Genomic DNA, 24,787 nt, shown 5'->3' with positions numbered 1-24,787 from the left:
CTCATGAATTCAAATAGAGAAGAAGAAGAAGAAGAACATAGCTGTGTTTTAAGGTGGAAATGTGTATACAGTCTCAATAGCAGCTCTAACTGCAGTGGTTTTCTCTTCCTACAAACCGGTCAAACCAATTGCACCGAGGACACACTGTAACAGTAAAGGTAAAGGTAAAGGGACCCCTGACCATTAGGTCCAGTCGTGGCCAACTCTGGGGTTGAGGCGCTCATCTCGCTTTATTGGCCGAGGGAGCCGACGTACAGCTTCCGGGTCATGTGGCCAGCAGGACTAAGCCACTTCTGGCGAACCAGAGCAGTGCACGGAAACACCGTTTACCTTCCTGCCAGAGTGGTACCTATTTATCTACTTGCACTTTGACATCCTTTCAAGCTGCTAGGTGGGCAGGAGCAGGGACCGAGCAACGGGAGCTCACCCCATCGCGGGGATTCGAACTGCCGACCTTCTAATCAGCAAGTCCTAGGCTCTGTGGTTTAACCCACAGTGCCACCCACGTCCCCCATTGTAACTATTAAAGGGTCAGTTCTTCTCACATTCCCAAAATAAAACATCCATCCCTTCTTTTATTAAAACAAAACTCATGCACACATGTAGATAAAAACAACTACGAAACGCCCCATGTCCACCGCAATATTTGGTGAGTGTCGTGCTCACTAGCATTCAAGAAGGATTTCATCTTTCTCATAAACACTAATCTCTGAATGAAACAAACCACATGGCCCCTAAAGCAACCACATGGCTTCTGTAAATGCCTTGGAGAAGTATCTCCGCTGATAACAGGAAGGCTGAAAACATACACTGGAAGAGTGGAGAGGGCTCATACACAGCACAATGGAAGAGGCAGGGGCGGGTGGGGTCTTGATGAGATCAGTAGCTCTGGAGTACACCATATATCAAACATGCCCTCCCCTCCCCCTGACAAGGAAGGGCAAGCAAATGAAAGTGATTTAAACAAGCCAGGCTGTTCAGGGACATCATATTGGGTGATAAGGGATGGGAGGAAACAGATCACGCTGAGCCAAAGGTTAGGGTGTGCATATGCCATCTAAATAATTAAGAAACCAGAAGCATTTCTGCTTGGTATTGTAGGGAATGAGATAAATAAGAAAGATAGGAAACTATTTTTGTACGCAGTAACAGCAGCGAGAATATTGATAACTCAGAAATGGAAGCAAGAAGAACTACCAACACTGGAAGAATGGAGAATGAAGATGATGGACTTTGCGGAAGTGGATAGAATGACAGGAAGAATTAGAAATCGACGAGATCAGAGATTTACTGAAGAATGGGGGAAAAAATCAGAATATATGCATAATTTAAGTGAAAAACAAATAACGCTTGTAACTTTTAATGAAGCTTTGTAAAAATGAAAGACTAAAATTGGAGTGAAATCAGATTTAATTTACAAATTAGATGAGAATTAAGAAATGTGTGGGAAATTAAGAAGGGAAGGAGTACCAGCCAAGTTGAGGGAAGTCAAAAAGTGAGAATGGTTTTAAAAATTGTATGAATTGTATGAATTTGTTTTATTTGTAAACTGAATAAAAATTATATATATAAATAATGAATTACGCTGCTGGGGTGCTATTGCTGTTAAAAGCGGGTGGGTGCGCCACGAAAAAAGATACCACCTGTTTCTGTTGTAGCCTAAAAAGCGCATCCTCTTGCCTTTCCTCTACTATGCAGAAGGAATCGCGGGCAGTACTTGTACAGTGGTACCTCAGGTTAAGAACTTGCCATATTTTTTGCTCTATAAGACTCACTTCCCCCCCCCCCCTAAAAAGTAAGGGGAAATGTGTGTGTGTCTTATGGAGCGAATGCAGGCTGCGCAGCTATCCCAGAAGCCAGAACAGCAAGAGGGATCACTGCTTTCTCTGCGCAGCGATCCCTCTTGTTGTTCTGGCTTCTGAGATTCAGAATATTTTTTTTCTTGTTTTCCTCCTCCAAAAACTAGGTGCGTCTTGTGGTCTGGTGCGTCTTATAGAGCGAAAAATACGGTAATTCATTCAGGAGGTCTGTTCTTAACGGGAAACTGTTCTTAACCTGAAGCACCACTTTAGCTAATGGGGCCTCCCGCTGCCGCTGCGTGATTTCTGTTCTCATCCTGAGGCAAAGTTCTTAACCCGAGGTACTATTTCTGGGTTAGCGGAGTCTGTAACCTGAAGCGTATGTAACCTGAAGCGTATGTAACCCGAGGTACCACTGTATTAAACATGCTCTTGTTGAAAGTGGATCGAAGAGGATGGCATGAACCCACTTTATTTTGGGAGAGGGCATTTGCCCTTTTCATAATGGCGTCGGTGTTGACATCTTTCAGTCTTGAGAGACAATGGAGTTCTTAAAAAAGGGGGGGGTGCACCCAGTGCCAGATTTATGTATAAGCTAAGCAAGCTAAGCTTAGGGCCCCACTCCCTTGGGGGCCCCCAAAAAAATTTAAAGGGAAAAAACTGGATGTACATTTCCAAAATAGAAGATAAAAAACAAATAAAACCTGCATACAGCAACAGTGTTTTGTGTTGTGTAGGCTCCTATGAGGTAAGTAATGGGCCCCGCCTGCTAGCCTGCTCCCTAAAATATCACTGGTTTGCTCATTTCTAACAGCGACCATTTGTTGTTGACAAAGGGCCCCATTACCTTCTGGAGCTTAGGGCCTCATCAAACCTAAATCCGGCCCTGGACGCGCCTATAACAAAGATGCTACCTAGGGGGAATGAGCGTATGCAAAAAAATGACAAACTTACACGCATCTGGATGCAAAATAAGTTCATTGCTTCCTAGTCATTTCAGGTCGTGCATTGGCCTTGCTCTTGCTACATTCTTTCTGTGCTTTGTTTGACTCATTAATAATAATAATAATAATAATAATAATAATTTTTTATTTGTATCCCGCCCTCCCCGGCCGAGGCCGGGCTCAGAACAGCTAACATCATAAAAACAACACAATAAGCATAAAAACAGACACCAATTAATTAAAATACACCTTAAAATTATCTCAGATAAGTTAAAATCTGGGCAGGTGACAACGATCAGGGTGGAATTGAGAGTAGTTAATAATTGCCATAAAGAAGGCTGATCGCCGAAGAATTGATGCTTTTGAATTATGGTGCTGGAGGAGACTCTTGAGAGTCCCATGGACTGCAAGAAGATCAAACCTCTCCATTCTGAAGGAAATCAGCCCTGAGTGCTCACTGGAAGGACAGATCCTGAAGCTGAGGCTCCAATACTTTGACCGCCTCATGAGAAAAGAAGACTCCCTGAAAAAGACCCTGATGTTGGGAAAGATGGAGGGTGCAAGGAGAAGGGGACGACAGATGGTGGTACAGTGTTCTCGACGCCACCAGCATGAGTTTGACTAAATTGTGGGAGGCAGTGGAAGACAGGAGTGCCTGGCGTGCTCTGGTCCATGGGGTCACGAAGAGTCGGAAACAACTACATGACTAAACAACAACAACAATAATTGCCAGGGCCAACTGTTTCGACTGATCATACAAGGACCTGTGAGTGGGTTGGGGACCTCCTTCGGGCTTGTTTTATACAAAGGAAAGTAAGTCAAATGGGCAAGACTCGCCACAGGTGAGCAGGAAAGCTTGCAAGCCTCGCCAGACCAGGGTCGGTGTACAAGACACACACACACACACCCCAGTACCTACTACCTACATTGCACTCAGGAACATTCAGTAGTGATGGGTGTGCCTGCTGAGGTGGTGCTAAGGATGTGACAGCCTTAGTTGTTTCCTGTTCTGTAAGGCTCCTGTTGGTTCCTGTTCAGTAACACATATGTCACACTTTCAAAGTTGTTAACTCATCAAAAAAATTAAAATCAACTTAGTTTTTTTTGCAATGACGGTTTTTTTACTGGCAAATTGCCATTGTACGTCCTACATTTGCTACAACTAGACAGCATTGAGGGAGGAAAAACCAGTTGCTTTTTTAATTCCAGGCTTCGCTTGGCTATAATTCCATGCATATATTGTGTCCAGACAGCAAGAAAGGAAAATATAATCCCTGTCGTTATCTCTCTTGGATCTCACTGGGAGCCAACCGCATGTAGGTCATCAGTTGATTAATTCTCTCTTCTCAGTGAAGACGTTTTGTCAGTGGCGTAGTGTGGGTTGTCAGCACCCGGGGCAAGGCAAGTAATTTGCGCCCCCTAACCCGGGGCAAGGCAAGTAATTTGCGCCCGCCCCGCTGCACTGTCCCTCCCCCAGATAGTCCCTCGCTCTCTCTCCGCACCGCACCGCACCGCACCGCACACCTGGCACCCTCCCCTCCACAGTGGGCGGCGACCCGGCGGCTCGGATCGGATTCGCATAGCCAGCACTGCAGTGAGAGAGAGAGAGTGAGCCAGGTAGGGGCAGAGAGCTGCGAGTGCGAGCGCCCCCCCCAAGATGTTGCGCCCGGTGCGGCTGGCCCCCCCTGCACCCCCCCATGCTACGCCACTGCGTTTTGTCTGCTCCTGTATGTAGGACATTGTCCAAGCCTTAGTGAAAGTCTGCAAATCTCAAGAGTGGTCTTATATGGCTGCACATTCCACTCTTCCTTAAATGCTCTCTCAGAAATGACTTGCAGATTGATTGTTTTAGCAGTATGAGGAATTTGTTCATCAGCAGGGGAAGGGACTATGCAGAATTACATGGCAAAGCTATCCAACCAATCACTCACTTCGCTTACAATAGTACAATGTTCTTTATAATACTGGGCCAACTTAGCTGAATGCTCCTGATCTGTTAAACATATGTTTTAGACTCTCCCATTTCCCCTTTGGACATGAAAGACAACATATTTTTACCTCTGCTCTTTGCTTGGTCATTTGCCAGAGTTTTGGTACAATTTATAGACATTCTCCTAAGACTGAAGCAATCAAGAAATTGCATCAATGCTGATGGAACCAGCATTTGCTTAAGAGAGGTTTATGAGACTGTATTTACAATCCATTATCAGTTTTTCTTCTTTTCCACCATCAGTTTGAAGCATAACATAACAGTTTTTATCCTTCACAGTGCTGAGAACAACTTTTCGTGGGGATATCAGTGACCGTCGACAACAGGCGCGCTGAGCTAAGGGGTGAAATGTCCATTCATATTTCCCATTGTACAGAACAGGCCATTTATGCTACCAATTGTCATGGCTCCCATGACCGGTACGCAGTATAGTTTCTTGCAGGGACACCTGGAGGTTGAGGTCTCTTCTTGGGAGCATTTGATTGCCAGGCAGTCATGTTGAAATAGTCATTCCGAACAATCTTATTCTTCTTGGTTTTCAGCTACAAAGAAAATGATGGAGGAGAGAGAATTCAATCGTTGTAATGAACAAAACCCAATGAACAAAATCCACTTTGCAAGGGGTGATGAAACAATTGTGGGTTAATAACTTTTCGGCATTTCTGGGTATTCTGCAGAAGAGAACTAAACTCAGTCCTTGTGTATCTCCTTACTAGAGAGATACAGTGGTACCTCGGGTTAAGTACTTAATTCGTTCCAGAGGTCCGTTCTTAACCTGAAACTGTTCTTAACCTGAAGCACCACTTTAGCTAATGGGGCCTCCTGCTGCTGCCGCTGCGCCGCTGCTGCACGATTTCTGTTCTCATCCTTAAGCAAAGTTCTTAACCCGAGGTACTATTTCTGGGTTAGCGGAGTCTGTAACCTGAAGTGTATGTAACCTGAAGCGTATGTAACCCGAGGTACCACTGTACTCAGTACTGACAGCAAGAGAGGTACATGAGATTCCCCTTCACTTAATACCCAAAAGCATGGAAAGCAGATGTGTGAGTCACTTGCTTATTTTCTTAGAAGAAGAAGAAGAGTTTGGATTTGATATCCCGCCTTTCACTCCCTTTAAGGAGTCTCAAAGCGGCTAACATTCTCCTTTCCCTTCCTCCCCCACAACAAACACTCTGTGAGGTGAGTGGGGCTGAGAGACTGTGACTGGCCCAAGGTCACCCAGCAGCTGCATGTGGAGGAGCGGAGACGCGAACCCGGTTACCCAGATTACGTGACTACCGCTCTTAACCACTACACCACACTGGCTCTCACACTTATCATCACTTCCTTGCAAGTGTATGGAACAGCTGCAAAAAATGCACTGGTCTCTAGAGCTGAGCTAGCAAAATCTTCCGTACCTTTGGCCTGATTCAGACATGCAGCCTATACACTATTATTAGCTGTTTCACGAACAAGTTTGCTTCTGCGGAGTGTGCTGCCACAATTATTTAACTAGAAAACCTGGATGGTTCTTAGCACAGTACACAGCAATGAAAGTGTCCCCTTGTAATGAAGGAGCCTAGAGAGCATAGCCACCCAACTTTCAACAAAGTTAACGAAAAATTGCCTTGAATCCGTACTTTAGCCCATGGGACGGAATTCAGTGTAGAGCTAAGGAGACTGTTCTTGCCTCTCTAAGGAGACTGTGCTTGCCTGATCTCTCCTCTCCCCCCCCCTCCAAAAAAACACTCTTCTGGGGTTCTTCCAACACCCCTCAGATGGCTTTGGGAGAAAGAGGGGGACCCCACTAGCAGAACGGGTTAGTTGAATCCAGCCCATGGTTTGCACAATTGGGAGGGTGTACATTCAGCAAGATGCAAGTTCCTAAAATGATAAGGAAGTTGGAGTTGAGGCTGAGTGGCATCACTGCACCATTTTTACTTCTTTAAAAAATATCACTATTATTATTATTCAATTTATGCACCGCCCTTTATCAAAAGATCCCTGGGTGGTGTGCAACATTAAATATCTTTTGATGAGCACTCCAGTAATTCAACCACACTCCAGCCACTTGGTTTTGAACAGGGCTTATTTCCTAGCAGGGAACGAAAACTGGTGGGGCGTAAGGCATTTCTGTAATATTTTTTATTTACGTATGCCCAAGTCGACATGTGTCAAGCAGCCAACCCCGGCAGCACTAGTCTTGGGACACACCTGTCTCCGCAGCCTAAAGCAGCACGTACACCTCATGGCTCAATTTTCCTTCCCACACTGCAGACAGGTTCAAATTTCATGACTTCAGCCCCTTCCCCAAGGTGGGGTATGAGAGACAAATCCAACAGCAGCCATCAAAGATCATTGAGCTAGGACCTTCGGCTATCAAACCATACAAAGAGAATTAAAAAATGGTCCAGATTTCCCCAACCTGTTGCCCTCCGGATATTTTGGAGTCCATCATCCTTCTGTCCCAGCCCCTATGGCAAGGGATCATGGGAGTTGTAGTCCAAAACATCTGGGCCATTGGGGGGCATGTTCTAGAGAGCTCACCTCTTTGCTTGGCAAGGCAGAGTAGGATGCCACGTAACAGCACGGAAGTGGGCTAGCTTTTCCCACCTCCAAAATTAGATTATTGTTGCTCTTCTGCATTTAAGTGTACCTCAAGTACAGTGGTGCCCCGCAAGACGAATGCCTCGCAAGAAGGAAAACCCGTTAGACGAAAGGGTTTTCCGTTTTTCAATGCGCTTCACAGGACGAATTTCCCTATGGGCTTGCTTCACAAGACGAAAATGTCTTGCGAGTCTTGAGATTTTTTTCCCGCTCCCCACCCCCTTTTTCTAAGCCGCTAAACCGCTAATAGCCTTTCAGCAGCTAATCCGCTAATCCCTTAAGCCGCTAATAGCCGCTAATAGCCGCTAATAGCCGCTAAACCTCTAATAGCGCTAATCCGCTAAGCCGCTAATAGGGTTGCTTCGCAAGACGAAAAAACCGCTAGACAAAGAGACTCGCAGAACGAATTAATTTCGTCTTGCACCACTGTACATGAAATAAGTGAGAAACAACCATTCCTTACCCAACAATAGAAAAAAGCTGCTGTTGTTAGAAGACTGTAGAAAATAAGGACTCCAATAGCTACCGCCATACTTATGAATTTTGGTCCTTGTTGACATTGAGATTCTGGGGTTTCTGGGGATTGACAGAGGGGAGAAAAGCTTTAAAACACATCTGCACAAACTATAAATGAAAAGCTATATTACCATCATTCCTAGATCACATTTGATTTCAAAAAAGGAAACTTCCCCAAAATGAGGAGATTGGTTAAAAGGAAGTTGAAAAAGTCAAGAGGGTCAACTCACACCAAAATGCTTGGGAGTTGTTTAAAAACACATTATTAGATACAGTCGTACCTCGTAAGTTGAACAGAATCCGTTCCGGAAGTCCATTCGACTTTCGTAATGTTCGAAAACCCAATCATGGCTTCTAATTGGCTGCAGGAAGCTCCTGCAGCCAATCAGAAGCCACGGAAGCCCGGTCGGATTTTCAGCTTCCAAAACAAAGTTCGAAAACTGGAACACTTACTTCCGGTTTTCGATCGTTTGGGAGCTGAAGCATTCAACTCCCAAGGCGTTCAGGAGCCAAGGTACGGCTGTACTGAAATGGAATGTACGGCACAGATTTAGAAACGTATCATGAGGAACAAGATGACACCAGTGTGGTTGACAAGCAGGGTCCAAGATGCTATCAGAGGCAAGACTTCATCGAAAAAAATGAAATCTTGTCCAAATGAAGACAACAAAAAAAGAACACAAACTTCGGCACCCAAAAAAAAGTGCAAGTGAGGAAAGCCGAAAAAGAATTTCAATAACACAAAGGCTGAATGGTTAAACTATGGAACTCACACCAGCAGGAGTCAGCTGCCAGTCTAGATGGTTTAAAAGAGGGTTAGACAAATTAATGCAGCAAAGGTAAAAAAGGTAAAGGACCCCTGGATGGTTACATCCAGTCAAAGGCAACTATGGGGTTGTGGCGCTCATCTCGCTTTCAGGCCAAGGGAGCTGGTGTTTGTCCGCAGACAGCTTTCCAGGTCATGTGGCCAGCAGGACTAAACCACTTCTGGTGGAATGGGACACCATGATGGAAGACAGAGCACACGGAAACGCTGTTTACTTTCCCGCCACAGCGGTACCTATTTATCTACTCGCACTGGTGTGCTTTCGAACTGCTAGGTTGGCAAGAGCTGGGACAGAGCAATGGGAGCTCACCCCATCGCCGGGATTCGAACCGCCAACCTTCTGATCAACAAGCCCAAGAGTCTTAGTGGTTTAGACCACAGCTACTGCATACCAATTGCTGGAAAGCACAGGGTGGCAGAGGGCTCTTGGACTCAGAGCTGTCCATGGAGGCACAGGTCAACTCTGGATCCAGGGAGGCTGTCAACCAACTCCATGCCTGCTAAACCCTACCTGCCTGCGCACTGCCTTGCCAGAGTGGTGCATGCTCTGGTTATCTCCTGCTTGGACTACTGCAATGCACTCTACGTGGGGCTACCTTTGAAGCTGACTCGCAAACAGCTATTAATCTAGAATGCAGCTGCCTAGAGTACCCATCCCACATTTTAAGGTAAAGGGACCCCTGACCCTTAGGTCCAGTCGTGACCGATTCTGGGGTTGCGGTGCTCATCTTGCTTTATTGGCCGAGGGAGCTGGCGTACAGCTTCCGAGTCATGTGGCCAGCAGGACTAAGCCGCTTCTGGCAAACCAGAGCAGTGCACGGAAACGCCATTTACCTTCCCGCTGGAAGGTAGGTCTGCTCTGGTTTAGTTTTTGTTTTTTAATGTGCCCTATCCATGAGGGGACACAGGTGGCGCTGTGGGTTAAACCACAGAGCCTAGGACTTGCCGATCAGAAGGTTGGCGCTTGGTTTGCATTTGGCAAAGGGGGTAGACATTTCTAGATGCCCAGTTTAAATACTAGTAGCCCTAGCATGGGGACGCGGGTGGCGCTGTGGGTAAAAGCCTCAGCGCCTAGGGCTTGCTGATCGAAAGGTCGGCGGTTCGAATCCCCGCGGCGGGGTGCGCTCCCGTTGTTCGGTCCCAGCGCCTGTCAACCTAGCAGTTCGAAAGCACTCCCGGGTGCAAGTAGATAAATAGGGACCGCTTACTAGCGGGAAGGTAAACAGCGTTTCCGTGTGTGGCTCTGGCTCGCCAGAGCAGCGATGTCACGCTGGCCACGTGACCCGGAAGTGTCTTCGGACAGCGCTGGCCTTTGGCCTCTTTGAGTGAGATGGGCGCACAACCCTAGAGTCTGTCAAGACTGGCCCGTACGGGCAGGGGTACCTTTACCTTTAGCCCTAGCATGAGTGATTTGGGGGATATGCAAGGACTTTCACATTTGTACCTTTCACGTGCACTAAAGTGCCAAGGCTTTCGTTGACTTCGTACGGGGGTGGCTCAAAGACCTCAATTTTGCAGCTGTAAATGTCCGTTTGATTGGCATGTAGGCTCTGCAGGTGAAAGCTGACTTCCTTTTCTGTCTTGAAAGCAACTTGGCAGCTGATTTCCGGACCGTATTTGGTAATATTATGGGTACTGTTCTTGTAAATGGAGCAGACTTCCACCCTTTCTACTCCTTTACGGAGCAAGGCTCTGAAGGCCTCTATCTTCTTTCCCTTAGATGTGTAGTTGCAGAATATCTTGGCACTTTCGCTCATTAGGCGCAGAGGTCTCTGTTGCACTAAAATATTCGCTTCTGAGGGTGGGGGAAAGAGAGAAACAAATGTTGTTAGGCGATGGTGGCAGCAGAAGGAAGGAAAATATTAAGGTGGGGGAAGAGCGGAGCAGGTTTTGTTTCGTATTATTAAACCTTTCCAAAGAGAAACATTGCTGCGTTTCATAACAGTGCTTTGTTCCTAAATATATTTACTTGGAAGTAACTTAAGTAGCTACCAGCCTTAATTAGGACATTAATATAAGATTGCATGAGAAGAAAAAAGAGAGAGAGATTTTTAGCGTGAGCTGCTTCTAAAAGTGCAACTCTTCTTGAATGGGGAAGGGATATTGAAAACCTTTGTTAATAATAATAATAATAATAATAATAATAATAATAATAATAATAAATTTTATTTATATCCTGCCCTCCCCAGCCGAAGCCGGGCTCAGGGCGGCTAACAACAATCAAATAGTACAACATTCTAAAATCATTTCATTCTAAAATTAATTCAAATCAAATTGATGGCAACCATTAGGCTAAAGTTTTGTGAAGATTGCCGAAGGAGGGAGTCAGGCTGTGCCCTGACCAAAAGCCTGGTGGAACAGCTTTGTCTTGCAGGCCCTGCAGAAAGATGTCAAGTCCCGCAGGGCCCTAGTCTCTTGTGACAGAGCGTTCCACCAGATCAGAGCCACAGCCAAAAAAGCCCTGGCTCTAGTTGAGGCCAGCCTAACCTCCCTGTGGCCTGGGACCTCCAGAATGTTTTTGTTTGAAGACCGTAAGGTCCTCCGTGGGACATACCAGGAGAGGCGGTCCCATAGGTACGAAAAACAACAAAAACCCCAAGATTCAAGAAGAATTATAAGCTTGGCTAGGGGGGTAACTTGTCCTAACTTCTCCTTAAGCAGTCTGCATAAGACTGCCCTAAGTTTTAGGGCCAGGCATGCCTAAGCAAAACAGGATAGAAAAACACTTCATTCAAAAGTTAGTAGCTCCAAATGTCATCGAAGATCTTCTGGATGAAGCTCATGGCCTGGGAATGTAGCTCAGGTCCTGGGAAACAAAGGAACTCCTCCTTGATCTCAGCAAAAAAAATAAAAAATCCCCACTGTCAAATGCATGAGAATCAGGTTGCTTTCACAGCAGAGCCCTTTACTGCTGTGGCAGCATTGCTTTTTCCGCACACAGCTGGAAGTGTAATTCAAACTGTGGTTTTATACAGTTTGAATGTATAGCTATGTTATCTGATGATACCCAGGGTCGTGGCCAAGATTCGTCTATAAGGTCTACTCAGATGATGTCATTCGGTGTTAATCTGCAGCCAACTCCTTGCCGGTTTTGCTTCGGTTATTGCTTCCTGTTCAGTGCTGCTGAAAGTTTAATGATTGATTCCCCCTTAATTAGTCCATTCCTATTCCCTGTAGGAGGGACGCGGGTGGCGCTGTGGGTTAAACCACAGAGCCTAGGACTTGCTGATCAGAAGGTCAGCAGTTTAAATCCCCATGACAGGATGAGCTCCCATTGCTTGGTCCCTGCTCCTGCCAACCTAGCAGTTTGAAAGCACATCAAAGTGCAAGTAGATAAATAGATACCGCACCGGCAGGAAGGTAAACGGCGTTTCCGTGCGCTGCTCTGCTTCGCCAGAAGCGGCTTAGTCATGCTGGCCACATGACCTGGAAGCTGTATGCCGGCTCCCTCGGCCAGTAAAGCGAGATGAGCACCGCAACCCCAGAGTCGGCCACGACTGGACCTAATAGTCAGGGGTCCCTTTACCTTTACCTTTATTCCCTGTAGGATCAGTGGGAGATTCGTTACTGATTTTATTTATTTATTAATTTATCTAAAATATTTTAGTGCAATCTAGAATTAGTTTGCAATAAAAAGGGGGGGGGTGAGAGAGAGAAATTGCACCACAGGGAAATTTGCCCTTTTAGAGGGCAATTAAAAGTCCATTCTTCAGTAGGGATGTAAGGAGTCAGAGATGTTTATTCATTGCAATCAGCGCTGTTTCTGTTCCACTGCCATTTGGCTTCTGCTAAAACCTGTCTCACTTGTCTCACTGTCCGCTGGAGCCAAAACTAGCATAATTCTAATTAAGTCATGAATTTCAATGTGTTTCAATGGAAAGGAAATGTCAACAACAACGCAGAAAATAATGCAATTATTTACATAATGTTTGTGGGCTAAAGAAACAACAATAGCGAATATTGCAAATATTCGCTTCTGTCATTTTCATCTCTGGCTTTGAATGAACGCACAAAACCTATGTCCATTTCCATTTCTGACATGATCTTTTTGATATCCTGGTTCTTCAGTACAGTGGTACCTCGGGTTATGAACTTTATTCGTTCTGGAGGTCCGTTCTTAACCTGAAACTGTTCTTAACCTGAAGCACCACTTTAGTTAATGGGGCCTCCCGCTGCTGCTGCGCGATTTCTGTTCTCATCCTGAAGCAAAGTTCTTAACCCGAGGTACTATTTCTGGGTTTGCGGAGCCTGTAACCTGAAGCGTATGTAACCTGAAGCGTCTGTAACCTGAAGTACCACTGTAATGCTGTTGCAGCACTGCGCAGGAAACAATAAGAAGGCAAAAAGCTGTAAGAAGGAAGCTGCTAATGAAAGATACAGAAGCCCTGAAAAGCCTTAATAGCACTTTGCCAATCCACACACATTGGAGAGATGGCCACTATTCTTATTTATGTTGTAAATTTATTTTACCACAAATGAGGTCTGCACAAAGTTGGGACAACAATGCAGAAAATGCCAGATGGCAATTATCTGGCATCATCTTAAAAACTGGGTGAGCAAATAATGGCTCTTGAGCTAAAATGCCAGTGAATGGGGAAGCAACATCAAGATCCAGCATTATGGGATGTATCCAAGGCTAGTTATAATCAGAGTAGACCCAATGAAATTTACAGACATACCAACATAAGTTCATTAATTTCAGTAGGTGTATTCTGAGTAGAACTTAGTTGGCTACAACTCCATGTTACATTTACTGCCTGAAATCAAGTCTTTAGATTTAATTTTATTTCTTCTAGATCTTATAACATATAGGACTGTGATCTAAACGTAATATAAAGTACCATTTTGGCACCATGGCTTGTCTTCTCTCATCCGACTGCAGCTATATTTAGAGTACAACTGTCAGGGGTTGAAATCTCCTAAATCTCTGTGTATTGTCTCTCATTCTCAAAAACTGTAATGCATCTACCACAGCCGAGAGGCCGAGTGAAAGTAATAATAATAATAATAATAATAATAATAATAATAATAATAATTTATTACTTATACCCTGCACATCTGGCCAGGTCTCCCCAGCCACTTCGGGTGGCTCCCAGCAGATTATTAAAAACACAATCAAACAACAAACATTAAAAACTTCCCTAAACAGAGCTGCCTTCAAATGTCCTCTAAAAGTCAGATACATGTTTATTTCCTTGACATTTGATGGGAGGGCATTCCACATGGCGGGCACCACTACCAAGAAGGCCCTCTGCCTGGTTCCCTGTAACCTCACTTCTCGCAGTGAGGGAACCGCAAAAAGGCCCTCGGAGCTGGACCTTTAGGTTCATCCGTAACTTGCATCAGAGCAGGCTGTTGCAGGACCTGGAAATTGAGGCTCATCTGTGAACCCCTTCAAAGCATTCTTGGACCATCTTATGTCCCTGAGCTAGAACAGCTGAAGGTCAGGACCCAGCTTCATTCCGAAACTCTTGACTACAAAACAGCAGCTCTCTGCAAAGACAGGGTCCTTTCATAAGCTGCATGTTTATAGGCAGAAATCAAATCCATGCATCCATGCAGCCCTTGGAGATCTATTCCGAGGACCGGGATCGATAGGCGTTCCCTTTTCTGAAGGGAAAGAAATGCTGGATCACAAGTTGTTTATGCAGGTGCACCAACAAGCACCCAAACACCCACCCACCCACACACTCGGGTAACATACGCTTCAGGTTACATACGCTTCAGGTTACAGACTCTGCTAACCTAGAAATAGTCCCTCAGGTTAAGAACTTTGCTTCAGGATGAGAACAGAAATTGTGCTCCAGCAGCGCAGCGGCTAGACCATAAAGAAGGCTGGACCATAAAGAAGGCTGATCGCCGAAGAATTGATGCTTTTGAATTCTGGTGCTGGAGGAGACTCTTGAGAGTCCCATGGACTGCAAGAAGATCAAACCTCTCCATTCTGAAGGAAATCAGCCCTGAGTGCTCACTGGAAGGACAGATCCTGAAGCTGAGGCTCCAATATTTTGGCCACCTCATGAGAAGAGAAGACTCCCTGGAAAAGACCCTAATGTTGGGAAAGATGGAGGGCGCAAGGAGAAGGGGGCAACAGAGGACGAGATGGTTGCATAGTGTTCTCGAAGCTACCAGCATGAGTTTGACCAAACTGCGGGAGGCAGTGGAAGACAGGAGTGCCTGGCATGCTCTGGTCCATGGGGTCATGAAGAGTCAGACACGACTAAACAAAAACAAGCGCGGCGGCAGCAGGAGGCCCCATTAGCTAAAGTGGTGCTTCAGGTTAAGAACAGTTTCAGGTTAAGAACGGACCTCCGGAATGAATTACCGTATTTTTCGCACCATTGGACGCACTTTTTTCCTCCTAAAAAGGAAGGGAAAATGTCTGTGCGTCTTATGGAGCAAATGTGTGGTCCCTGGAGCCAAATCGCTGTTGCCCTGCGCTGCTGGGGTGCTCTTTGGGGGTGGGAGGGAAGCCACACTGCTCTGCCTATAGCTTTTGCATTCCCCTGAAGCCTCGGCAAGGTTTGCAAGCAGAGGGAAGGCTGTGCACCTTTGCCCTGCGCTCCTGGGGTGCTCTTTGGGGGTGGGAGGGAAGCCACACTGCTCTGCCTATAGCTTTTGCATTCCCCTGAAGCCTCGGCAAGGTTTGCAAGCAGAGGGAAGGCTGTGTGTTCCTGGGGTGCTCGTGGGGGTGGGGAGCAGCAAATTGCTGCCTCTCAGTGCTTCCTAATTCAACTGCAAAGGATTGCCTAACCGGATTCTGAGCTCCATTTGAAGTTTAAAAATATTAAGTTTGGGGATTTCTTCAAGTAGCAGTTTTGCAGAAATAGTCATAAATGCATGCAAAGCATTTCCACAATCCAGTATTAGTGAGCTCAGCTAAAACTGAGCAGGCATCTGGCTCAGTAACAGTTTAAACTACACAACTATAACCAGACATCCTGTGTGTTTGTGTGTGGACCATGTTCCTAGCAGCTAATCTTTATTGCTGAAAAGAGGCACTGATATTCCACTCCAAATGTATAATTCATTATACAAATTCTTACAAGTACAGTCCACCTATACCAAACCAAAAACATTGTGTTCTCTTGTTATTGAATGGAAGCTATTTATCTGCCCTCTTTTCCTCCTCTGTTCTTTGCTCAGTCACTCCATTTTGAATCTTCCTTTCAAAACAACCATGCCTGTTTTGAGAAAACTTCAGAGATTTAGGAACTGGAGCACAATCATTTGATCTCTTTGCTGTTCCTCCATACTCCAAGCACTCCTCATTTGCACAGCCCTGGTTTCTCTCCCTGACTATTAATATTCTTGATTAATAACAGTAAAATGCTCAAATTTTAATTTTTGTGACTGCTGCCAATACTGACTTCCCAGTGATAATGAAAACAGCTACATTATAATGGAATGTCTGTCCTTTTTCCATTCTCTTCATTATATATCGTGGCTCGCTTTAAAGCAGCAAAGTGGACAGGAGCCACCCACTTTGCTGTTTTAAATAGTTTAGCACAACATTTGAGTCAGATTTTTTTCTTCTTATTTTCCTGCTCTAAAAACTTGGTGCGTCTTTTGGTCAGGTGCGTCCTATGAAGCGAAAAATACGGTAAGTACTTAACGCGAGGTACCACTGTATTAACATGCTACTCAAAATGACAATGGGGTGCTTGTGAGGAGTGTGTGTGTGTGTGTGTGTGTAGAGAAGAGAGCCTCACAAACGATAAAAGTTTGCTGCTCTGGTGGGGGCGGCATTAACCTCTTCCCACAAACTGAGTGGAAGAACATGCTGCAACAGCGGCTTTCAAATGACTTGCACATCATCATCATTCCAGGTGTCTCTAGGCCAGCATCCTGTTTTCAATAATGGCCAGCATGAAGGTCCCAGGAAGCACTGCTGTAAGGCTTGGAGACCGTAGCATCCATCCAGATTTAATTACGGTAATAGCTTCCTTTGCTCCATAAGAGGGAGCTGAAGAAGGTTGGGTCGAAGAAGCAGGGATTGCCTCATTCCAAGAAGCACAAAGGTGGTTTTGCACCCTCTCATTAACAGGAGGAGAGGACTACAGTGGTACCTCGGGTTACAGACGCTTCAGGTTACAGACTCCGCTAACTCAGAAATAGTGCCTCAGCTTAAGAACTTTGCTTCAGGATGAGAACAGAAATTGTATGGTGTTGGTGCAGCGGCAACGGGAGGCCCCCATTAGCTAAGAAGAGTTTGGATTTGATATCCTGCTTTATCACTACCCGAAGGAGTCTCAAAGCGGCTAACAACCTCCTTTTCCCTTCCTCCCCCACAACAAACACTCTGTGAGGTGAGTGAGGCTGAGAGACTTCAGAGAAGTGTGACCAGCCCAAGGTCACCCAGCAGCTGCATGTGGAGGAGTGGGGAATCGAACCCAATTCACCTGATTACAAGTCCACCACTCTTAACCACTGCACCACACTGGCTCTCTGTTAGGGATACAGGTTAACCTGGTACTTCAGGTTAAGAACAGTTTCAGGTTAAGAACGGACCTCCAGAATGATTAAGTTCTTACCTCGAGGTACCACTTTATTGCTAAACTGTTAATATTCCCTTCTTAGGCAAGGTGCTGGAGAGTGCTCTTTGACCTACCACTGGTCAAAGGTCCAAGTGGCTTCAGCTGCTATTTCAGGCTGGTTCACCAACTACTGCCCTTCCTGGACAGAGTCCTTGGCTGCAGTGCTCCATGCGCTGGTAACAGTTCAAGAAGGACACTGACAAACTGGAACGTGTCCAGAGGAGGGCAACCAAAATGGTCAAAGGCCTGGAAACGATGCCTTATGAGGAACGGCTAAGGGAGCTGGGCATGTTTAGCCTGGAGAAGAGGAGGTTAAGGGGTGGTATGATAGCCATGTTCAAATATATAAAAGGATGTCACATAGAGGAGGGAGAATGGTTGTTTTCTGCTGCTCCAGAGAAGCGGACATGGAGCAATGGATCCAAACTACAAGAAAGAAGATTCCACCTAAACATTAGGAAGAACTTCCTGACAGTAAGAGCTGCTCGACAGTGGAATTTGCTGCCAAGGAGTGTGGTGGAGTCTCCTTCTTTGGAGGTCTTTGACAACCATATGTCAGGAGTGCTCTGATGGTGTGTCCTGCTTGGCAGGGGGTTGGACTCGATGGCCCTTGTGGTCTCTTCCAATTCTATGATTCTATGATTCTATAACCTTGGTACTAGACTGCTGCAATGCGCTTTACGTGGGGCTGCCCTTGGAAATGATTTAGAGGTTAAAACTGATACAGAATTCAGTAGCTAGAATGCTAGCAGGCGCCACTGACCAAGTCTCAAATATCTCCACTGGTTGCTGATACACTTCCAACCGCGACTCAGAGTACTTGGGCCTCAAATAACGGAAGGAACAGCCTTGCGCAAGTATGAGGCATATCGTTTAACAACGTGACTGAGCATCAAAATGCATTGTTCGCTGTTTTGCCATAAGCAAAACGGTAAGGAGCCATGTCTGACTTGGTATTTAAAATTACTTTTAAGTGAAAGCAAGAGCCCTTTCGCCCATTTTTAATGGTTTGTTCTTTGTCTAAGATGGCCTGCTGATTTTTACTGCTTTAGTCAACTAGCTGCACTTTGACTTTGAGCCTCTGCCTTCTCTGAGACTTAAAAAAAAATTCAAACTTAAGCTTTGCAAGGAAGACATAAGATGGAGACCACACCTCTCTGCTGATTTACATGTTGGCTGCAATCCTGCACACAGCTGGTTGTTGTTGTTGTTGTTGTTGTTCTTTATACCCCGCCCATCTGGCTGGGTTTCCCCAGCCACTCTGGGCGGCTCCCAACAGATTATGAGAAACACGATAAAACATTAAAAACTTCCCTATACAGGGCTGCCTTCAGATGTTTCCTAAAAGTCAGATAGTTTTTTATTTCCTTGACATCGGATGGGAAGGCGTTCCACAGGGTGGGCGCCACTACCGAGAAGGCCCTCTGCCTGGTTCCCTGTAACTTGGCTTCTCGCAGCGAGGGAACCGCCAGAAGGCCCTCGGCGCTGGACCTCAATGTCCGGGCAGAACGATGGGGGTGGAGATGCTCCTTCAGGTCTACTGGGCCGAGGCCATTTAGGGCTTTAAAGGTCAGCAACCAACACTTTGAATTGTGCTCAGAAATGTACTGGGAGCCAATGTAGGTCTTTCAAGACCGGTGTTATATGGTCTCGGCAGCCACTCCCAGTCAGACTATCTGATTCCCACTGCCTTCAACTGTTGCTCTGTTCACATGTTATCGACGCATATAAGGTACATGTAATTTGAGAGGTCATGGGCAGTACACAACAAGCTACATGCAACCCTAGCTCAGCCTCTGCTTGTAATTCATCTCAAGTAGGTGCCCCGGGTCATCTTCTCTATAAATTTGCTCCCCGCAAGCTGCTTTTTGCCCAACTTGGGGAAAGCACATCAGTGTTACATAGGTGTCTGAATGTTTTCTGCACAAAAGGCAAACAATGGTTTCAGGGAGGGTGGAATTTAGGTTGGAGAGACATGCCATGCTTCCACTGTAACATGGCTCTTATTATGAAGAGAACTTGATTTAAAAACATACAAACACACTGTACTATTATTTAAGGGAAGCAAGAGTCAATCTGGAGGAAATTTTATATCTCAGGGTCAGTTGCGAAGCTGATTATAGATGCTTCAGGATTGACAATGCTTAATTAACTAATGAACCCTTTCTCCACAAGGTGCAGTAGTTGCAGCTTAGATGGCATTAGAAATATGTCTAGGGATGGGATGATGAGTGGTTATTGGACAGAATTGCTAATAGAACCATCTTGTTGAGAGGCAAGGTGTCTCTGAGTAGTAGGTATTAGAGACAAACCACAGGGGATTCAGAACCTTCAAGAAGCTTCCGGATGAATTTGGTTGTTGAAATAGAGCAGAAGGAAGGAAAGGAGATCAGGGTCTATTGGTAGATCTCTGGGTGATTTACAGTCGATCGGCAAGGATTTCCAACTCCCAGTTGTTTGACAACATCATCCACAAAATGACCCTCCCTCTCAGACATCATAAAATAGACTGTTTATTTGTTGTTGTTGTTGTTTAGTCGTTTAGTCGTGTCTGACTCTTCGTGACCCCATGGACCTGAGCACGCCAGGCAGACTGTTTATTTATTTTATATATTTATTAAATTTGTATCCTGTCCTATCAAACGCATCCATTCTTAAGGAAATCCGCCCTGAGTGCAGACTGGAAGGACAGATCGTGAAGCTGAGGCTCCAATACTTTGGCCACCTCATGAGAAGAGAAGACTCCCTGGAAAAGACCCTGATGTTGGGAAAGATTGAGGGCACAAGGAGAAGGGGACGACAGAGGACGAGATGGTTGGATAGTGTTCATGCTACCAGCATGAGTTTGACCAAACTGCAGGAGGCAGTGGAAGACAGGAATGCCTGGCGTGCTCTGGTCCATGGGGTCACGAAGAGTCGGACACGACTGAACGACTAAACAACAACATCCTGTCCTATACCCATAGATCTCAGGGCGGTTGACAACATGAAATCACAATATAAAAACAAACAAACAGAAAATGCATAAACGAAAACAAAGACAAAGCAATGATCCCCGCTTCAGCAAGAGATTTTTAAAAGGGCATTGGGTGTCAATCAGCCAACGGCCTGGTTAAAGAGGAATGTTTTCGCTTGGCGCATAAAAGTGTAAAGTGAAGGCCCCAGTCAAACCTACCTGGGGAGAGCATTCCACAAATGGGAAATGAAGAAAGCTGAGAATAACCAGGATTGTGCTTGTTTTTGCGTACAAGGATTGTGCACTCCAGTTCCGATACTCCAGAGAAAATCTGGGGCTTAAACAAAAATCCTCAGAACTCTATAATTCTCTTTTGCCACAGGCTCTGAGGGGTGAATCCTGAGGTTCTAATGAAAGAATAGATCTTGCAGCTTTTTTTATACGCAGTAACAGCGGCAAGAATACTTCTAGCCCAAAAATGGAAACAAGAAGAATTACCATCAATGGAAGAATGGAGAATGAAGTTAATGGAATACGCAGAACTTGATAAATTAACAAGAAGGATCCGAGGCCTACGAGACCACAGATTCACTGAAGACTGGAGTAAATTTGTAAACTATTTGAAAAGTATTTGCGATGAACAATTAACGTTTGTAGGTTTGCAAGAGGCTCTGTGAAAATAATATTAGAAATATTATAAAAAAAGGGAATAAGAGGGAGGAGGTTTTCAATAAAAGGCAATATTAGATTAAGAAATGCGAAAGAAGGATTAAAACGGAGGATTTGCAGAAGAGCTGAGGGAAGTCCAAAAAATGTATCTGTGAAAAATTGTTTTATGTGTTTTTATATATTTTTGTATTGCAAAATGAATAAAAATAAGAAAGAAAGAAAGAAAGAAAGAAAGAAAGAAAGAAAGAAAGAAAGAAAGAAGTCTCCCCACCTCTTACCTATGTGGCCTGACCCAGAATGCCAACTCTTATATTCTTAACAAAATGTAAGCGTTCTCATGTGTGCAATTTAATGGTGAGAGCCAGAGGTTTGTGCGAACTGAGTTATTTGACTTTATTTCTGAAATTTGTGTACCACCCTTCATCAGAAGATTTCGGGGCGCTTCACAGAATGAGGAAAGCTCAGCTTTGCATTCGGGAAACCTGAGGTGAAATAGCTTATTTACCCTGGAGATTGCATACAACCAGAATTATCTTTCTCCCCCAACCGCAATCAGTCCACATTTTCCATATTGACTAGTTTCTACATTTAAGATCCAAACCGGACATTTTGAAATCACCTACCTTGCACCATTGGTTAGGTAAAGCATCGTCACTGATTCTACCTTCATCTCCACCCCCATCGTTCTGCCCGGACGCTGAGGTCCAGCGCCGAGGGCCTTCTGGTGGTTCCCTCACTGCGAGAAGCAAAGCTACAGGGAACCAGGCAGAGGGCCTTCTCGGTAGTGGCGCCCGCCCTGTGGAATGCCCTCCCATCAGATGTCAAAGCGATAAACAACTACCTGACATTCAGAAGACATCTTAAGGCAGCCCTGTTCATGGAAGTTTAATGTGTGATATTTTAGTGTATTTTTGGTCTCTGTGGAAGCCGCCCAGAGTGGCTGGGGAAACCCAGCCAGATAGGCAGGGTACAAATAACAATTATTATTATTATTATTATTATTATTATTATTATTATTATTATTACTACAGCTATTTTAGAAATAAGGCTCTGTGGTTTGCAGAAGGACATCATGCAATAAGCACACTAATGCATTGGGACTTGATGTGAGAACCCAACACAAGCCGGTGAATTCGCTGCATTGCAATGACTTTGGTGTGGCCCACAGTGGTTATTAAATACTTACTTCATTATCTTTCATCATCATTACTTTATGAGACCATTTAAAGGCAGCTGCTGCTAATTTGCTCTCTGGAGGTGCGATCTGTTCATTTATAATATCTCAGTTCTCTTCTGCTTAGTTTGACAGAGAAAGCTGTGAATTATAAATCTGAACGAGGGATAAGGAGCTAAAGGACGTGTGTTCCCAAGAAATATGCAGGAGTGGGAAATATGCAAGGAGTTCAAAAGGGTTCTACAGTGTCAAAAAGTTGTCCTAAATGTCAACAATCCTTTGCTCAGTAACCATACTGAAAGAGGGTTCATTCACTTTCGTTTTTGTGATTTCTGTCTGTAAGTATCGACATTCTTCTGCGCTTTGGAACAAAGCTTAGAAGTAGCAGCCACACCAGGGACATCAGAAATTCGAGCTTTGATAAGCTAATAAAAACAAGTCTTTAATGGGTCTCAAGAACAGTGTTGCATTTAGAGCATCACAAAAGCAGCATTTAAGGGGTGATAACAAGGCGGGGGAGCTAACTATGTAGGAACAATTCAAAATCTGAAAGATGTGCTGAAATCTTTTTTAAAAATCCTGAACAGGCTGTTTCTGATGCCTGGAATGTGTGCAACTATGATACTAAGGTAAAGGTACCCCTGCCCGTACGGGCCAGTCTTGACAGACTCTAGGGTTGTGCACCCATCTCACTCAAGAGGCCGGGGGCCAGCGCTGTCCGAAGACACTTCCGGGTCACGTGGCCAGCGTGACATCGCTGCTCTGGCGAGCCAGAGACGCACACGGAAACACCGTTTACCTTCCCGCTAGTAAGCGGTCCCTATTTATCTACTTGCACCCGGGAGTGCTTTCGAACTGCTAGGTTGGCAGGCGCTGGGACCAAACAACGGGAGCGCACCCCACCACGGGGATTCGAACCGCCAACCTTTCGATCGGCAAGTCCTAGGCGCTGAGGCTTTTATCCACAGCGCCACCCACGCCCCTAACTATGATACTAGTCTATTCTATATATAAGGGCTGTCCAACTTCCAAGAAACTGCAACGTACAACCAGTAAAAATACTGGTAATGATCTACCAACTGGATTGACCAGAGTTGTTGAGCTTTTTCTGGGAAGCCAAAGTTAGAATGCGATCGACTTTACGGGTGGAATTTCCACTGCAAAACAGCAAATTCAAGTGGATTTGGTGATCTTGTGCAACAAACCAACTCAGAAATAAAAATTGAAAGTGATAGGGGGAACTGCTGGAAAGTGGAAATTGCTTTATGAAGCGGTTTGTTGCCCATAAACAAATTAGAATGAATTTTATCAACAATTAATGGGTGCTGTATAATAATCCCACTTCATGCAAAAAAAATCACAACAAATGCTCACTAAACCTGAAACGACCCTGCTGCTAATCGCTCACAAGGACTGTGACCAAACTATATATCTGTTAATTTTCAAAACACTGCAGACAGCAAACTTCCAATGGAAACAAAGATATCAATTAACCAAACACTGTTTTATACAACCTTAATGATGGGCACACTAGAGAAAATAAGTAACCAGAACGTATATTGTATGACACGTATCCAAGCAAATCTTCAAATGCACCCAATTTGAGGTCTTCATGCTATTCATTTGTGATATTTATTGCACATGTATCCTATTCTTCCTCCAAGAAGCCCAAAGCAGCTTATTTATGGTTCACAGCTTATTTCTTATCTGGGCAACGTACAGAACAAAGATCTGCTTAGCTTCAGCAACTTTTTAAAAAGCATCATTTGCCACAGACCCTTCTCCAAAAATACAGACTGGTGATTAAAGCTAGCTCAGTTACTAATTTTTTGCCAATCTCCAGAAATGGCACCCTTTATTTCAATCCTGTATCATTTTTTGTGCAAGGCAGCCGAGTCCTAATCCAGCTTGTTCTGAATTAATGTGGTTTACACCCAAGTAAACTGGCGTAGGATACAGCCATTAACAGTGAAACAGTCTCCCCCGGGACGTTGTGGACTCTCCTTCCTTGGATGTTCTTAAGCAGAGGTTGGAATGCATCCATCCGTCATGGATGCTTTAGCCAAGATTCCTGCATTGCAGGGGGTTGGACTAGATGACCCTTGCGGTCCCCTCCACCTCTATATGGGAGACACAGAGATAAATGACTTACCTGTTAGGCTGTCAGGCTGAATTATACTGAGTGCAGTAAGGATCCACAAGATCATGGTGCGAAAGGGTGGGCTGAGAATCTTGGCCCCGTAGAGACAGAGAAGACCGAGGAGGTAAAAAAGCAAATTGACTTTTCAGGTCAAAAGGCAGCCACCTCACAGATTTCTGCCTCATCATTTCCTCTGAGCGGCATACAGGAAACAGAGTTACAAACAGGAAGCAGAGCTCTTTGATGACTCTACCATTTTGTCTTTGTTTATTCATCCTCTCTCTTTTCTACACCTCTTTTTCAGATCAAGTTGCTCAGTCATAGGTAAACGATAGCCTGTTCTGAATTTGGCAGGAAGGAAGTGCCAGCTCCTGAAACGCACATGAACATGATAGTTTGGAGCTCAGTTAGACTAGACATTGGTATCCGAGGCAAATATTAATTTTGTTTCTCTTGAAAGACCACTGCAGCCTATCCATGGACCATAGTCCTGAAGCAAGCTGGGTCTCATCTGGTTTTTTCCACTTGCCTGTCTCCTTAGGCAGTGGTAGTATCTGCATCCCTAGGAAAGGAAACCTGCTACGACCATAGCATATGGTTACCAGATTTTTTTCAATGAATCCGGAGCCTAGGACTTGCCGATCAGAAGG

The 24,787-nt window shown here is 45.0% G+C and overlaps 1 protein-coding gene and 1 long non-coding RNA gene across 3 annotated transcripts in view; one reads left to right on the top strand and one right to left on the bottom strand.

Annotated features, from left to right (window-relative positions):
• Nucleotides 1-24,787, top strand: part of LOC310664855 — a 317,431-nt gene that overhangs the window by 223,931 nt on the left and 68,713 nt on the right. The window lies entirely within an intron of this gene.
• CD28 (CD28 molecule) lies at nucleotides 4,461-24,538 on the bottom strand. 2 transcript variants are annotated; one of them, XM_083413906.1, is made up of 4 exons: nucleotides 24,150-24,538; nucleotides 10,106-10,456; nucleotides 7,783-7,895; nucleotides 4,461-5,275 (listed from the first exon to the last, which is right to left on the bottom strand). In XM_083413906.1, the coding sequence occupies exons 1-4, from the start codon at nucleotides 24,202-24,204 to the stop codon at nucleotides 5,135-5,137; spliced, it is 660 nt and encodes a 219-aa protein (XP_083270032.1). In that variant the 5' UTR covers nucleotides 24,205-24,538; the 3' UTR covers nucleotides 4,461-5,134. The 2 variants fall into 2 exon arrangements, with proteins under 2 accessions (XP_083270032.1, XP_083270033.1); XM_083413907.1 differs by lacking the exon at nucleotides 24,150-24,538 and adding an exon at nucleotides 21,447-21,690.

The sequence above is a fragment of the Podarcis tiliguerta genome, assembly GCF_965153285.1.
Source record: "Podarcis tiliguerta genome assembly, chromosome: 1".
Classification (NCBI taxonomy): domain Eukaryota; kingdom Metazoa; phylum Chordata; class Lepidosauria; order Squamata; family Lacertidae; genus Podarcis; species Podarcis tiliguerta.
This window is presented reverse-complemented; position numbering and strand designations above follow the sequence as displayed.